This window comes from Salvelinus fontinalis, chromosome 10 (genome assembly GCF_029448725.1).
Source record: "Salvelinus fontinalis isolate EN_2023a chromosome 10, ASM2944872v1, whole genome shotgun sequence".
NCBI lineage: Eukaryota > Metazoa > Chordata > Actinopteri > Salmoniformes > Salmonidae > Salvelinus > Salvelinus fontinalis.
In genome coordinates, this window is record NC_074674.1 from 32,495,699 (window position 1) to 32,512,630 (window position 16,932).

Below are 16,932 nucleotides of genomic sequence, written 5' to 3' on the forward strand. Positions count from 1 at the left end.
TCTCCGGTTGGAACGTTATTCAAGATTTATTTGAACAACATTCTAAAGATTGATTCAATACATCGTTTGACATGTTTCTACTGACTGTTACGGAACTTTTGGACATTTCGTCACGTTTTAGTGAACGTGCTTTGTGACTTTGAAATTGTTTACCAAACGCTCTAACCAAAGTAGCTAATTGGACATAAATAACGGACATTATCGAACAAATCAAGCATTTATTGTGGACCTGGGATTCCTGGGAGTGCATTCTGATGAAGATCTTCAAAAGTAAGGGAATATTTATCATGTCATTTCTGGTTTCTGTTGACTCCAACATGGCGGCTAATTTGACTCTTGTTCTGAGCTCCGTCTCAGATTATTGCATGGTTTGCTTTTTTCCGTAAAGTTTTTTATATTTTTTTATCTGACACAGCGGTTGCATTAAGGAGAGGTATATCGATAATTCCATGTGTATAACTTGTTTTATCATCTACATTTATGATGAGTATTTCTGTTGAAACGATGTGGCTATGCACTATCACTGGATGTTTTTGGAACTAGTGAATGTAACGCGCCAATGTAAACTCAGATTTTTTTTATATAAATATGAACTTTATCAAACAAAACATGCATGTATTGTGTAACATGAAGTCCTATGAGTGTCATCTGATGAAGATCATCAAAGGTTAGTGATTCATTTTAGCTATATTTATGCTTTTTGTGACTGCTATCTTTCGCTGAAAAAATGGCCGTGCTTATTGTGGTTTGGTCTGACCTAACATAATCGTTTGTAGTGCTTTCGCTGAAAAGCATATTTGAAATCGGACACTTTGGTGGGATTAACAACAAGATTACCTTTAAAATGGTATAAGAAACATGTATGTCTGAGGAATTTTAATTATGAGATTTCTGTTGTTTTGAATTTGGCGCCCTGCACTTTCACTGGCTGTTGTCATATCATCCCGTTACCTGGATTGCAACCATAAGAAGTTAACACCCCAACCAAACCAAAGCGGATGAAGGAAGAAACTCATGTAAGGATTGTTACAACACAGGTCATATAAGAGGTGACAACATGGGCAGAACTGAAACATCACTGACTGACCAGTCGAAGAAACAGACACTTAACCCTGGTGCGTGTGTTACCAATGGTGGCTTGGGTTAAAACCCTGGTAGTGATGGTATGTTCATGGTTCAGCATGTAAGGGTGGAGAATAAAACCCCAACAGAACAAAATCAATCATATGAATGAATTAAGGCGAGAGGTCGAATAAGAGGAAGGGAATATTGTTTTAAGTTATTATATAAAGTAGGAACACCACAGTGCAGTTGCACGGTTATATATGGTTACTTATTTGCACCATAAAACCCTTGTTGCACATTAGTACACATTTCTTGCAGGACAGCTGCATACTGTACAATTTGTTTGCACAAGCAGTGCAATTTGTCCTACTTGATATACAGTTTTGCCTTTACATTTCTGACTACAAATGGGAGGGGCAATTGGGTTATTTCCACTTACCATAGCCTGACCAAGGAAAATGATTGCATTCAAGCAAGTTGTGGGGGATAATTAAAGGTTTAAGAGAGGGGGAGAGAGAGATTATAAGACTGGTTTCACATGTGCCTCATTGGGTGATATCTTGGTGATTCCTCATGCGATCACTTTTTTTTTTAACAGATCGACTTAAGCAAACACTGCAATTATAAATGTAATCCTTAATTATCTAGATGCTTCTCTTGTGCTGGTATTACAGGATAAAAAAAACATGTACTGACAGATAGAACAGCACTGAGATTTTAAGCAGTGACAAGGATGGGAGGCAAAACTTACCACGTCGCTGACCAGGGGTATAGGCTTCCTCTTACGAAGGTCTGGCATGCTGTCAATCCCAAACAAACCAATTCCACCGCTGTGGACACAGAACAGAATGATATGCTTATACTCATACAGAAACAGATGCATGAGTTTTTCCAACACATTAAAAAAGCATGGCAAATCTAAATCAACAGAAATGACTTGGGTGTCATCATATACCCTGGCTTGATCCAAGCTTGTCTGGAGTTGGGTTCATCATCTTGTCCCTGCAAGATTTAAAACACATTAGGTTTTCAGATTCAGCTATTAGACCACAGCAAAATACTTAATCTTATAGGTTAAAAAGGCACACAGAGGATAGAGAATGGAAAGACGCACAGCTGGTTGAGTTTCACCTCTGGATGGTACATGCAGAACAGAACACATTCAGAACATCATTTTAAGTAATGTCTTAAGACAAGGAGAGGATCACATTTTATCCATACATGGCATCTAATGATTGTTGGAAAATTGAAAAGCCGAAAATAGAAGAAAAATATATAAATCTATAGCAAAAGGGAGGTGCTTGTAAAACGAGAGGGGGAAAGAGATGAACACATTAAATGACCAGTTTTCTGTTCGATATCACTAACAATATACAGATGCAAATAAAACAAGGAACAACTTGTTTTTGTTGTGCAGATGTTCAAAATACAACTGGGAGAACTTTGGGGGGGGGGGGGGGGGGGTACTTCAGAGAACTCTTTTGGAGTTGTGCAATAACATGGGGAAAAAACGACAGACATATTTCATCTCTCTTCCTCTGAGGTAAAGTGTTTCATCAGCGCCTGTGCACCTCCTCCTCTCAGATGAATGGGGCTAGAGTTGGGTAGCTGGGCTCTCTCGGGCTCCTCTCCCTCTGCCTCTCCTAGTACTAGGAGGTTCTGACAGCGTTTGAAACGGTTCTGAGCAGGTGCTTCTACAAAACAACTTCACACCAGTGTTTCTACTGATCTGATGCTGCCAAGAACATCATTATTTTACCCTATTCACATTTTGAAGTACAGAAATAATAGGTTATTTTAATAAACATATATCGTAAAGCCATTTTAAAATGCATTCATTAGGAGCAAACCTCAACAATAAATAATAAATTACAAGCAGTTAAACACCTCCGCTAAAGGTATGACAAAAGGAAAACATGGGGACCATGCATAGGATATGAAAACAAATACAACAGACACATCAAAACTCTAAATATATCTGCGTGAATGAAAACAAAACATAACTAAAAAGGGAGCTCATTTAAAATGCATGAGAGTAACCTGGTCATCTTCCCTGTTGCCATCTGGAAGGAAGAAAAATCCACGAAAAAAGAAAACATTAGGGTTCATGGATAGCTAAGAAAAGAAGATCAAATAACCAGATCAACTACACTAGCAATCAATAGTGGCAATTTTCAACCCAAGGTGGCAGGATTGATCATAATCGTGTAATGCTACATTCATTAGTATAAATCATGGGCTAATGCTGTCAGAGAAAATCTGTCAAAGTTTAGGTACATAAAGAATATGAGTGTTAGATTACTCATTTTTTGCTGGGCTTGCAAATACTGTAGTGCACAGCTACCTGGATTGAGCTCCTCCTCAGAGAAAGTGGACTGGGATCCTTGGGAAGATTTGGAGAGTTTGCGTCTCTGTCTCTTTTCTTTTAGGATGCGCTGCAGATTAGCAAGGCGTTCCTTAGGGCTGACAACATCCTGTTCACAAAACTCATCCTGATCAGCTCCATCATGGTCCTCTCCTATTGGACTTAACCCTATCCCCCTTGGGCTGAGGTTAGACTCTCCTGGGCTATGCCCAGCCCCTCCAGGAGGACTGTGGTCTGGTGTCAGATCTGGGTTGGACAGTTCTCCATCAGTCTGATACTCTTCTCGGCTCTCTAAATGCTCCATGGAGTGATATTCAGTAGGGGTGCAGGGGGAGTGAGTACTTTCCTTTGTGGATACTTGTAGGGAGCACAGCAGGTTCTCTTGGGCTGGGCTGCAGTCCACATACACTGAGGCCTCACTGTATTCTTCCAGTGGAGACCCAGAGAGGACGTGATCAGTTGGCAGAGTGATTTCTCCCTCAGGAGGTTCAGGGGAGCAGGGTCTGACAGGAGAGGGAGCTGCTTCAGACTCACTGTCATCTCTACCATGCTCCAGGCTGGACCCCTCCAGCTTCCTCAGAGCCCCTTTCAGAGCTGACCTGAAATTGAACACAGCCTTCTCAATGCTCTTCACATCAAATCCCACATTGAGGGGCTGGGTGTTCTCAGGCTCAGGGCTAGGCAGGTCCCCCGACTCCCACTCTCCTGCAACGTCTCCTGGGACAGACTGTTCAGTCCACTCCCTGTCCAGGCTCCTAGCAGATCCCATGTCCAGGGCATCAAATGAGGACGGACGGTGGTCACAGGAGGAGTGCGGCTCCAGGTAGCCATCATCACAGTCTGTGAGCAGCACAGTAGAGCGACTCATGCTCCTGGACGGCCCACAGCTCCCCACATCATCAGCGTAAGCGTCTACAGTGTGGTAGCCGGAGCTCCGGGAGTATGGGCAGTTGGTTGGACAGTCACACTCCAAGTGTCCATTGCTGCCCTGCTGTCTGGGGGGCCGCCAGTCCACTACACTGGATGAGCTGGAGGGGGATTTTTTGTGGCAGCTGAACAGCAGGGACAGGTGCTCTGAGCTGCTGTGGGAGGACTGGCCTGGGGTGCTGCTGGTCTCTCCTGTGGTGTACCTGGCCCAGCCACCTGGTCCTCCACAGTGGTCCTCCACCTCCTCTCCACTGTTCAGACAGGAGCAGACGTCCTCTTCGCTCCAGCCGTTCTCCCCACTCCACCCCCCATCTCCACTCACACTACGCTGCATGTCCGCCGATGCCCAACCGCTCTGCCACACCCCGGCCTTACCAGAGCGGTACCTGGTGTCCCGGTCCAGAGTGTTGGAGCTTTGGCCAGAGGACAGGGAGCTGGTGCTGGGGCAATCATGGGCATACCCCCGCTCCAGGTTGGAGAGGCTGGAACCTGGCCCTGAACAGGGCACGTCTGAGCTGTGGTCTGAGTTCTCCTGGTCGGGTAGATTGGGTTGGAAAGGAGGTAACCTTTCTCTCCATCTCTTAGGTGACCCCTGTGGTGGCATCATCATCACTGGGTCTTTGTCCCAAGACTTGTGCCGGTGCTCCAGTAAAGGACTGGTGGCCCTCCTGTGGAAGGCTGTGACAGCATTCTGCCTGCCCAGGCTTCCGCGTCTGACGCTGAGCCTCTGGGGGGTCTGGGGTCCTGGTGCTGAGGCTCCATAGGAGCAGAGCTCCCCTATCTCATTCAGCACTGCATCCACACAGCAGGAGACCTCGTCCACAGAGCCCCTCACAGAGGTCAGGTAATGCCGCAGGTCTGATATTTCCTCCTGGATCTTGTTGATCCCTTGCAGTTCTTTCAATATGTGCTCGACGATGTCACTGGAGCCTTTTTCTCCCTCCTCATCTTTTTCCTCCTCTTCTTCTTTCCCTTCACTAGGAAAAGGCCTGTGTGTGTCCTCCTCAACCCCGATCCCATCCTGACATTCAGAGCTGCTGTTCTCTCCAGAGGGAGAGGTGGGGAGACTAGTGGTGGGGCCGTTGGTGCGTTCAGCACAAGGGGCGTTGATGAAGCCCTCCCTGTTCAGCTCCATCTCCCCAGCCACAGGTGGGTTTAGAGTCACTGTGTGACTGCGGCGGTTGGGCAGGGAGGAGTGGAGTCCAGGGAATTCCCCACTGGAGGGGTTTCTCTTCAGGCCACAGATGAACATGTCCTGCTGCATCTCCACAGGGGTGTGCTGGTCCTGGGGCTGGTGGATGGAGGGCTCCACAGGACCCGCCGGGCCCTGCAGGTACTTCTGGAGCTTCCTCCGCATGCTGCGACCCAACTTGGGGCTCTGAGTCCTCTTCCCCCCCCCCAGCTCCCTCCTCTTGGACCACTTGTGTGAACTCTGAGGTGGCTCTGTCCCTTTGGTATCATCTCCTCCACTGAGGCCCCTCTCGTGACCCCTGGAGAACATCCCTGAGGACTGTATGGTGAGCTGGATTCACTGGTCTCCGTCCTCAGAGGCCGACCAGCACCCTGGGGCTTGAATCTCTGTGTGACCACACAACATCCTGACCATATAGAAGAGACTGATCTGCTTACAAAGCCTTGTTCATGACTGGCGAGAGACAGAGAAGACCAAGATAAATAATATGCAACAGTTTTTTGAGGGGGGAATGCTTGTTTTCTATCAACATGAACCTTCCCTTATGCATTCTTCTAAGCCATTTCATCCTTTACATTTCAGTCATTGGCATACAGCACACAAACCCCTCAGAGAATCAATACAATTTATACATATTTGCATAATACCACATCTTCATTTTGAGAGCTTGCCAGTATTCTAATTTTTCAGTCCAACAGACCAGAAAGCAGAGAGAAAAACAAGAACATATTCCTGCTGCTATAATGGCTCGTGAGATCACGATGAAAAAACAAAGTAAATAAGTGGCTCTATAGCCAAGATAAGTTTAATTGCAATGGATGACTGAAAGTCTTTTTAGCTTCGATTTGGTTTGCAAACAACCTACATAACCATCTTACTAGCTCATGCCAATGCATTCCTATGTACATTGCAGGCAGAATTCTATAAAAACACACAGACAACACACACAGAGACTCAGGCATGGGAGAGTGGGAGTAGAGGGCTTTAATCTCTGTTACGCCAGAGAGATAGACTATGGAGGCAAAGTGGAGCGTGGAATTGTGATTAAAAAAACACATTGATATTGGGGGTCATTGTGAGTCAGGCCAGTGCTCTGTATATCAGTGGGTTGGCCACTCACCCGCTCTCTTCACTCACAGAGAACAAAAGGATCAGGGAAATGATCGGACCATACAGCTGGCCTAAACGCTATAATTAGGACGTGATCAGAAGACAGCCTTGTACTTAACTGACGGCTCAATTCTATCCTCCGAGTCAGTGTCATTATTGTGCACACACCAGCTGCAATAGAGGAGGTAGATAGCGGTTACCCCTCCCCCTGCTAGACACAGTGTGTGGGCTGGTTGAGTGACACAGGGATAACTAGGGAATCTGTTGGGTGACATGACCATACTATCTGACTTGAGTGACTAGTACTTCAATATATGCAAGCTATTGTAGAAAGATGCATGTAATTTAAAATCAAGGCATATACCTGTACATGGAAATCCATGATTTTATCTACACTGTAGTGAGACAATAAGTTAGTACACACTTATGCAACAGCCAACTAACACTCAAGGATTATTTGCTGGGCTTAACCTATTCATCTGCCTCTCATCCCCACTGATCCTGGGTGTTGGAAGACAGCTCAGGCAGTAACAGCCCAACCCTATGCACTTGCTGTGTAGCATTATGCTGTTAAGCACCAACCCGCTGAGGGGAATCAGTGCTGCACAATTTCCCTCCCTGTGCTGTTGTCTCTGCCTCAGACAGAGTGACAGACAGACTGGTCAGTTTAACCACCATCTTTCTGTGTGCCTCTGTGGCCATTTGCCCAGACCGATCTGTCTGTGTCAGACAGAGCACAGGGTTAGCTGAACATTTTCCCATCAGCTTTTCAGGCAGTTTTCACCTAGGTCTAACTGGACTGGTGTTTCTGATGCATATAACTAGATACATACCAAACATGAACATGACCAATAAGATACATATTGCCATTGAAGGGCAAATGCAGTCAAAAACATGATTTCTTCTGTGTTTTATATATATTTCCACACTATGAGGTTGGAATGATGCTGTGAAATTGTAAAAATTATGATAATGCCCTTTTAGTGTATGAGCTGTTTGAAAAGACTACCTGAAATCTCTGTCTGTTTAGGTGGGATGGAGCTTTGGCCTTTCCATGGTAACATTACCATGCAGTAAATGAGTTAATAGACTGATAAGAGAGTTCCAAACCTCTCTGCCAATAACAGCTAGTTTTCAGTTTCCCATCCCCACTCAGACCTCTCCCAGACAGTGCTAGCAAAATTCTTGATTGAGAAATTTCTCTTTGCTAAGAAGGTATTTTGTTTCTTTTTGGCCATTTAATTGAAAACAATCACAGTAAGGTAGTGAATCGTTAGCCCGAAATGATTTGATATTGAGATAATAATGGCTGCATTGGACCTTTAATACATTCAGTCACTAACAAACGTGATTTTGTCTCTATCAGTCTATTTTCTGTTAGCTGAAGAGATCCGTGGTGAGTCGTGACATTTGCGTTACAGCACCCTTGTGGAGCAGCAGCATGTTAAAAGTAATCGACCGTACCAAGGGGAATATATTTACTCGTAATGTAGAGAGGGGCTTGTGTTGAGCGCAGCTAATGTTGATTACTCTACAACAAGAGATGCCAGCCATCATTGGAATTCATTGAAATTCCACGAGTGCCTCTGTCTGTTGTTACTCACTCAAATGGATTCAGGGAGACATTGGCTCCACTGTGACTGTGAAACAGCAGATAGATAGAGCATTGGCATTTGTTATGGCAGATGGCCTAAAGTTTGTAATGAACAGTGATGGATGTGGATAAAATTTCTATATCACGTTATGTTTCTAACTTAATAGAAATGTATAGTCAGAGTAGAAACCATCCCAAATGATCGGGGATTCACCTGGGCTGGGGAAAACAAGGTCAATGTTTCCTTGCCAACCTATGAAGCAAATGTATTTATTCTATAGCCCTTGTACTATAATAGACATAAAAGTTTCAAATGTAACACATTACAACATAAAAGTACTGCAAGAATGACTTTGCTCCCATCTGAATTGATAGGGGAGTCATTCTATGGCTGTTAAGACGGAGCAACTAAGAAGATGTAAAAGCATAAGAGGTGTTAAAGTGCATCTCCAGCTTGCGCACAGGACTCCCTGGTGGGAAACATTCTTAACCCTCTCCTCCACCAGAGGTTTAACCTCTGTCCAATACCACACAAGTACTGGAGGTGTGCATTAGCATGATAAGAGCACAGTTGACGGGAAGGCATAATCATGAATAGCACTAAGACAGCTAGCTGCCAGACCAACGGTGCTGTTATTAGTGATGCACATTTATAAAAGCTGCCCAGGACTGTCAGGAATCACATATCAAGCCAATGAGGTTATTAGCAATATAAGTACAGGAGAGGTTTAAAAGACTGTTAGGAATCAGATATCCTCATGGTGGACATTGACTTTCCATTTAAATAGCTTTTTTTGCCATTTCATATCCATTAACATTTTTTTTTTTTTTTTACCTTTATTTAACTAGGCAAGTCAGTTAAGAACAAATTCTCATTTTCAATGACGGCCTAACTGCCTTGTTCAGGGGGTGGGTTAACTGCCTTGTTCAGGGAAGAATGACAGATTTGTACCTTGTCAGCTCAGGGATTTGAACTTGCAACCTTTCGGTTACTAGTCCAACGCTCTAACCACTAGGCTACGCTGCCGCCCCAACTATGACAATCTGGAAATAAACAGGGACAAAATGAACAGACATTCCCAGGTAAAATACACATTGCTTATCTAAAAAGTGATTTAGACATCAATCACTTTCACAGCAGTTCTTAGCTGGGCTCCTGAAGACAACTCCTGGCCCATTTAACGTATGCAGCCAGCGGCCCATATAATCTGAATGGCCAGTGGTTCAGCCTCAGCATTAAGCTGTCCAGACCACGGAGAGGGGGAGCCAGCTGGTAGAAGTATGTCTGGGTAATTCTGACTGAGTCACTGGAGTGCCCCAGAGCAATGTCTTGTCTTTTCTCTCTTTCCTTCATGTTCTGTGGCGTAGAAAAAAAAGTCTGGCCTGGTTTGTTCGTTTTCAACTGATCAATTGGCCGCTCATTCTATTCCTACTCATGCAACAGGAGCAATGTTGTCATTTTCATAATTATATTGGACTATATCACAATATCAAACCTGGGTTCAAATACTTGTTCAAATATCTACATTACTTTCACATATTCTGAACACAAATATAAATGCAACATGTAAAGTGTTGGTCCCATTTTTCATGAGCGGAAATAAAAGATCCCAGAAATCTTCTATAAGCACAAAAAGCTTATTTCTCTTATTTCTGTAATAAAGCCCTTTTGTGGGGAAAACTCATTCTGATTGGCTGGGCCTGGCTCCCCAGTGGGTGGGCCTGGCTCCCCAGTGGGTGGACCTATGACCTCCTAGGCCCACCCATGGCTGCGCCCCTGCCCAGTAATGGGAAATCCATAGATTAGAGCCTAATTTATTTATTTAAATTGACTGATTTCCTTCTATGAAGTGTAACTCAGTAAAATCTACGAAATTGTTGCATGTTGCGTTAATATTTTTTTCAGTATAAATTTGAAGAAAGTATTCAGATATATTTCATTTGAAAAGACAAGTAGTTTAATACTTTAATCAATTTGGAAATACACTTGGAAAGTATTTTAAAATACTCAGATAGACTCTCATGTATTTAACCCAGTTATTTGAAAATATAATTGTCAATAAGTATTTGAAAATTCGATTTTAAATAAGTATTTGAAAATACTCTCAAATGCAATTTGGTAGACTATTTGGTTTTTACAAATAACCATTCTATACTAAAATAAAAGTACTTGTTTTGGACTGTGTATTTGAAAATACTCAAATACACCGAAAAATGTATTTTAAATACCAGATAATTAAATACACATAACTTAAACCCATGTCCGCACAATATTACTCATTGTTATGGAAACATTTTTCTATTAGCCATACATTTCATGCATAAAAGCCAGAAAAGTCAAGAGCAAACATTCTCTTAAGTTTATGTAGCGCAATACTAAATGCAAACTTAATGCAATAATACAATTTCTAAAGATGCATAAAATTCAATAAAGCTTACCTCATGAAGGCAGAAAAGGGTAATAGTATACAGTAAGAATCTGTGAAGGTGAGAGAAGTCACTTAGTGGGGACCGTTGACTCCTTGTGGAAAACCACTCAATAGAAGACAAGCGCCAAATCTTTTTTTCCCCTTTCTTTACATATCCCCAGGTGCTTTTAATTCCATGAGCTTCATTCAAAGCACATTGGACTGCTCGTCTTCACCCAGATTGACAGACGCAGGAGAAGTGTTGACTCTCATTCCAGATGTACAAACCCAGGAAGGGCAAGCGCGAGGAGTCTAGGCTCACATGACAGTTCAGTCCCAGTTAAGTACCCCTCCCTCCCGCTCTTTGTGCATTCCCTCTCACGTTCCATCCCCTTTCTCTCTGTCCTCTGGCGATGTATTCCAGCACAAAGCTAATCTGAAGCTGTGAAAATGCCAGCTCTCAGTCTCCCTCTCTCCATACCCCCCCTCTCTCTCCACCTCTATCTGTACCATCCTGCTGTCCTCACTCTCTTTGCATTTGACCCTTATACCGGCCCTATAGCAATCAGTATAATGGAACACAGCACCATGACAACCCCTTCCTCATAACCAGGCTGCATGGCTTAATTAATGGAATGCATCTCAAGACACCGCACTACTATAACTGTAACCTGTTCATTACGAACAGCACTGGTTTCTAACCGCGGATCAACTGGTTTAATGGAGTGCATGACTAGAAACAACATAATCTGTGCTACAGCTGAAACCAGTCCTTATAGTCTTCCACACATTCCTCATACTGTATATGAACCAGACCTGGGTTCAAATACATGTGTATTTAGTATTTAAAAAAATTATAATAATGTGTATTTGAGTATTTCCAAAGACACAGCCCAAAACAAGTACTTTATTTCAAGACATGCTCCAGAACTTTGGCGACTACAAAGTCTTTCTTAAACCTCCTGCTGTGGGCTGAATGTGTCAATGTGTAGTTCATACATGCATAATCTATGAACAGAATTACTGTGTTACCTCAGTTAGCTACAAAATCCCTAGTTTGAAAGCAACCGTTTTTCTGGAAGCTACATTTCCCTCCATTTCCCTCCATGTGGGCCAGCCCCCTAGCAATTAAGAGTTCTAGCCAACGATCTTCAGTCCCTTGCCATTTGAGTGACAGCTAGCAAGATGCACAGACTTCAGAGCGAGAGAGTGCAATGACGTGGTGCAGATATTTGACATAGTACGCTATTTTCTGGGGCTTGTGAGCACTACTTTCAGAACTACTGCCTAAAAGATATACAGAAGTACAGGAGAATCTAAGTATTTGAATTGTTATTAAATCAAGCAAATTGCATTTGAAAGTACTTATTTCAAATTCCTGGGTTAAATGCATGCATTTCCAAATACATTCCCATATTCAAATACTTGTTTTTATTTCAAATAAAGGTTCTGAATACTTGTTTTGAAATGTATTGAAAAGTAATTGAAATACCTGCAATAGTATTTGAACGCAGGTCTGATATGAACTGTCTCTGACCAACAGATAGACTGACGATATCTGACCATTCTTATGCAATATAAACCTTAAAAAAGTAGTGATGAGGAAACAAAGCTTCCAGAAGCATTGATGCTTTCCAGTCAATTGTGTCAAAAATAGGTTAATTACTCACGGCTTTGATCAACACAGTGTACACTAGTGGCACATGCTGGTCAAAATAATTTAAAGCAGCCAAATTATTATAGATGACGTCCCATACGGTGTAGCGCATGCGCCGAGTAGCCTTTTTGTCTTATACCGAAACCAATACCAAACCAATCAGGTGATTGTTCAACGAAATTAAACTTCGGACGTCATTGATCACGTGCTTCTGATAAAGTGGTATAGGCATCGGCACACTGTTTCGAAGTAAACTGCTTAGCGATTTCGACGCATGCCTTGGAGCTCCGGTATCACTACTTAAAAAAGGTCCACTATGCAAGAAATCGCTCTGCCATTTCCTGGTGGCTAAAATTAAAATAGTTTGCCTAATTTCAGTTCATGTGACAAAATAAGCAAGTAGTGTTAAGAATCATTGAACAATCTAAACTGCTGTGAAATATATTTTCCATAACCAAAAATATAGTATTTTTCAACTATTTGAAGCTGGTATACAACACCAAAAGTAAGGCGCAACAACACAACGTAAGACCGGGGAGCATAGAAATAGTGCACATAGAACAGATCTTCCACTTAGACTTGCTTTCAATAAGAAAGACAGAACTATAACTCACATTTCTATGTGAATTTGGTCAAGTCACGCAAAAAGATACATATTGCAGCTTTAAGGCAGCTCCACCCAGCCACCTACATCACAAAGAATCATGATAAATTGAGGTTGACAGAGAAGTCATTCCTTTTTTGATGTATTCAGTTTGGAGATTCAGGTTTTTCCGCCCTCTTAACTCATTTAAATGCACTTGTGTAGTAAGCGCAGAGTCTACAATGTGAAATCAGCATGGTTTCTCACAGTACTTTTCTGCAAATATCCCAGCCCATCCAATTATTTTGTACAATAAAAAAAATAAAAAAGTGCTAAACTTTTTCACTATCCTTATACTCCCCAAAGTGAGCATCACAGGATAAAGCACGGCCTACATTTGCTCGGCAAAATGCGCAAAATAACAATGTGATAAACATTGAAGCTGTAGCTCTTTATTCCCATCACACTTGTTCCCTATTTTCCTGCATCTTTCCCTCACTCTCTCATTTAGTTGTTCAGTCTCTCTCCTAGGCGCAATTCACCACTCCATTAGTGCAGTGGCTACAGAGGGAGAATGAGTCAGAGATGGGAAGTATTTCTGAATTTAAAATACGTATTTCAATAACCTTTAAGTATTTTGTATTTCATTGGTCTGCTCTACAATCCAATGTATTTTGTAAGAAGATACTTTCGAAACCTGAAATTTGTATTATCAAAATACAAAATCATTGTATACACATTTTGTTTTATAGCAGTTCACAATTTTGTGGCAAACTTTCACCCTGCATTGGTATCAGAAGTCTGATGGCACTATGGTGTGATAAGAGTGTCTGCTAAATGACCAAAATGTCAAATGTAAAATGAAAACTTGCAATGCACGATGGGCATTATTCTAATGAGCTCCACCCCCGAAACATGGCCAAAAAAATACCCGGTGTGCTTTGCAATTGTATATTTTTACATTTAGGTAATTTAGCGACAAAGAAGATAAACAAGTAGAACTGCACTTCAGTCACTGGCTTCATCAATAAGTGCATCGACGACGTCGTCCCAAGTGACAATACGTACAGTTCCCAAACGGAAACCATTGATTACAGCCAACATCCACACTGAGCTAAAGGAGCTGGACACCAAGCCGGACGCTTATAAGAAATCCCGCTATGCCCTCAGACAAACAAACAATCAAACAGGCAAAGCGTCAATACAGGACTAAGATTGAATCCTACTACACCGGCTCTGCCGCTCGTCTGATGTGGCAGGGCTTGAACAATATTAGACTACAAAGGGAAACCCAGCCGCAAGCTGCCCGGTGACGTGAGCCTACAAGACAAGCTAAATGCCCGTTATGCTCGTTTCGAGGCAAGCAACACTGAAGCATGCATGAGAGCACCAGCTGTTCCTGACAACTGTGTGATCACGCTCTCCGTAGCCGATGTAAGCAAGACCTTTAAACAGGTCAACATTCACAAAGCCGCGGGCCAGACGGATTAACAGGACGTGTACTCAAAGCATGCACATACCAACTGGCAAGCGTCTTCACTGCCATTTTTCACCTCTCCCTGACCGAGTCTGTAATACCTATATGTTTCAAACAGACCACCATATGTAACAGTATAACTTTAGTCCGTCCCCTCGCCCTGACCCGGGCGCGAACCAGGGACGCTCTGCACACATCAACAACAGTCACCCACGAAGCACCGTTACCCACCGCTCCACAAAAGCCGCGGCCCTTGTAGAGCAAGGGGAACCACTACTTCAAGGTCTCAAAGCGAGTGACGTCACCGATTGAAACGCTATTAGCGCGCACCACCGCTAACTAGCTAGCCATTTCACATCGGTTACACATAGTCCCTGTGACAAAGAAAACTAAGGTAATCTGCCTAAATGATTACCGCCGCATAGCACTCACGTCAGTAGCCATGAAGTGCTTTGAAAGGCTGTTCATGGCTCACATCAAGACCATCATGCTGGAAACTCTAGACCCACTCCAATTCGCATACCGCCCCAACAGATGACGTAATATCAATCGCGCTACACACTGCCCTTTCCCACCTGGACAAAAGGAACACCTATGTGAGAATGCTGTTCATTGACTACAGCTCAGCGTTCAATACCATAATGCCCACAAAGCTCATCACTAAGCTAAGGACCCTGTGACTAAACACCTCCCTCTGCAACTGGATCCTGGACGTCCTGACGGGCCACCCCCAGATGGTAAGGGTAAGCAACAACACATCTGCCACGCTAATCCTCAACACTCAAATCTGAGGTGGCACGAGAAGAGGAGAGGCTGCAATTGAGAGGTCCTTTGTGGTGTGTGAGAGAGTGATTAATTCCTGAGTTAACAATCCATTAATGATAATTTTCCACCTCTGAAGCGCAGTCACATCTAACTCAGAGAGCAAGAACAGTGAACAGCTGTTTGATATTCTAACTCAACCAGCAAACATACACGTAAGTAAACGCATCTTGATCAATACTTGGAATAAGCAATTTAGTTTGCCGATTTCGAACTACCAGAGGTGAAACTCAACCAAGCAGATGGGGAAAAAATACAAATAGGGAGCAGGATAATAAAAGTGTGGTTGTGAATGTGTAGAGTGGGCAAGATGATTAGAAGGTCATATATGAGAGGAAAGGGAACATAAGATTAACATGGGGAGAAAAAACCTACCTCCTGACGCTGATCCCTGACTTTGTTGATGGCCTTCAACCAGTGTATTCTGGATGGAGAGAAAGGCAAAGGAGGCTCATTGTCGTGGAAACTGAGATGTGTGGATTGAGAGATAAAGTGAGAGAATCACCAAGAATGTACTTGTACTATTCAGTGGCGGTTCTAAATTCACAACTATTTCTCTAATAAAAGACTCACCTCTGCAAATGTTTGTTGGATCTTTTCTCTACTGAGTGGTCTACTTTCTTCAAGGAGCCATTTAAGCTTTTCCCCACATCCAGGCAGGGTCTGCCCAACTTCTTCCCCAAAACAGAGTGAACATTGCTGGGGATGTGTCCATTGGTAGGTTGCTGGACATTGATGGAGGGGTGGAAGCCGGTACTGTGATAGGAGTGGAAGGACTCTTCCAGCCCTGAGCCTGGAGCACTCTCCTGGCCTGTCTCACTAATCTGGGAGCTGGTCTGGCTCAGGTTCCCAGAGGACCCAAAGCGACTACTTTCTCCCGGACTGGAGTGGTGAAAGAGGGGTGAGGGAAGAGACTTAATATTAGAATAATCATTGTTGTGATGAAGAAAAACTAGGTTAATTAATTGGATATTGACATTATTCTATAGTTTCTACTGAATTGTACAACATTTAAAAAAGACATCCAACCTTACAGAGAAAATAACTACCTGTTGTCAAATTATAATGAATACACCAATTGCCTGAAATAAATTTTAATGTACCAGATTATCCTAATGAATGTTTGTCTGTACTGGTTTAGCATGTACTGGTTTTCTTTTATTACTATTTCTGGGAGACCATGAGTGACTGAAATCTCTAACTTGATCAAACTGAATGGCAACAGGGAATTCTGTAAGGTTTAGATATTCAAAAAAAAAAATACATTCTTAGAATTATAATTTCAATGTATGTACAACTTGAATTAATCTTACGCTAGGAGTTTAAGAGTAAGACATATTTAGCTTATTGTCAATATATCACAACCAGGTATAATACACTTCCCAATCAACCACCAACACAGTAGCACAACTGCTTAAAACAAACACGGTTAAAAGGAAAGAGACACAACACAGTACTCAGTGGGGTGGATTGTGGAGCTGGGCCCTGGTTACGCTCCCCAAAATATCAATGCATCATAAAGGGTGTTAGGGAAGACCATTTTGTATGCTTCTACTGGCCTTTTAGCACTCAATATGTCCTTCTTGAAGTGGTCGTGCAGATGCATTCCAGAGGTGGGATCTGCAGAGAGGGGTGGTTCTACAAGGCTTTCCTTCTCCTTTTGGGACAGGGATGCTGAAGGATCTACCTCAGGTGTGGAGATGCAAATCTGGGGTTTGGCTAAGTCACCAGG

At 42.9% G+C, this 16,932-nt stretch overlaps 1 protein-coding gene across 4 annotated transcripts in view; it reads right to left on the reverse strand.

Annotated features, from left to right (window-relative positions):
- The window catches only part of LOC129864054 (protein unc-13 homolog B-like), a 110,922-nt gene that overhangs the window by 41,147 nt on the left and 52,843 nt on the right, over positions 1–16,932 (reverse strand). For 2 of the 4 annotated variants that reach the window (XM_055936606.1, XM_055936605.1), the window contains exons 1-5: positions 10,693–10,780; positions 3,410–6,002; positions 3,106–3,128; positions 2,021–2,067; positions 1,817–1,895 (exon numbers count right to left, since the gene is read on the reverse strand). In XM_055936606.1, the coding sequence (XP_055792581.1) occupies positions 1,817–1,895; positions 2,021–2,067; positions 3,106–3,128; positions 3,410–5,858 (2,598 nt within the window). In that variant the 5' untranslated portion in view covers positions 5,859–6,002; positions 10,693–10,780. Of the gene's footprint in view, positions 1–1,816; positions 1,896–2,020; positions 2,068–3,105; positions 3,129–3,409; positions 6,003–10,692; positions 10,781–15,575; positions 15,667–15,773; positions 16,083–16,932 lie in introns of those variants that run through there. The other 2 variants (XM_055936608.1, XM_055936607.1) reach the window with 2 other exon arrangements.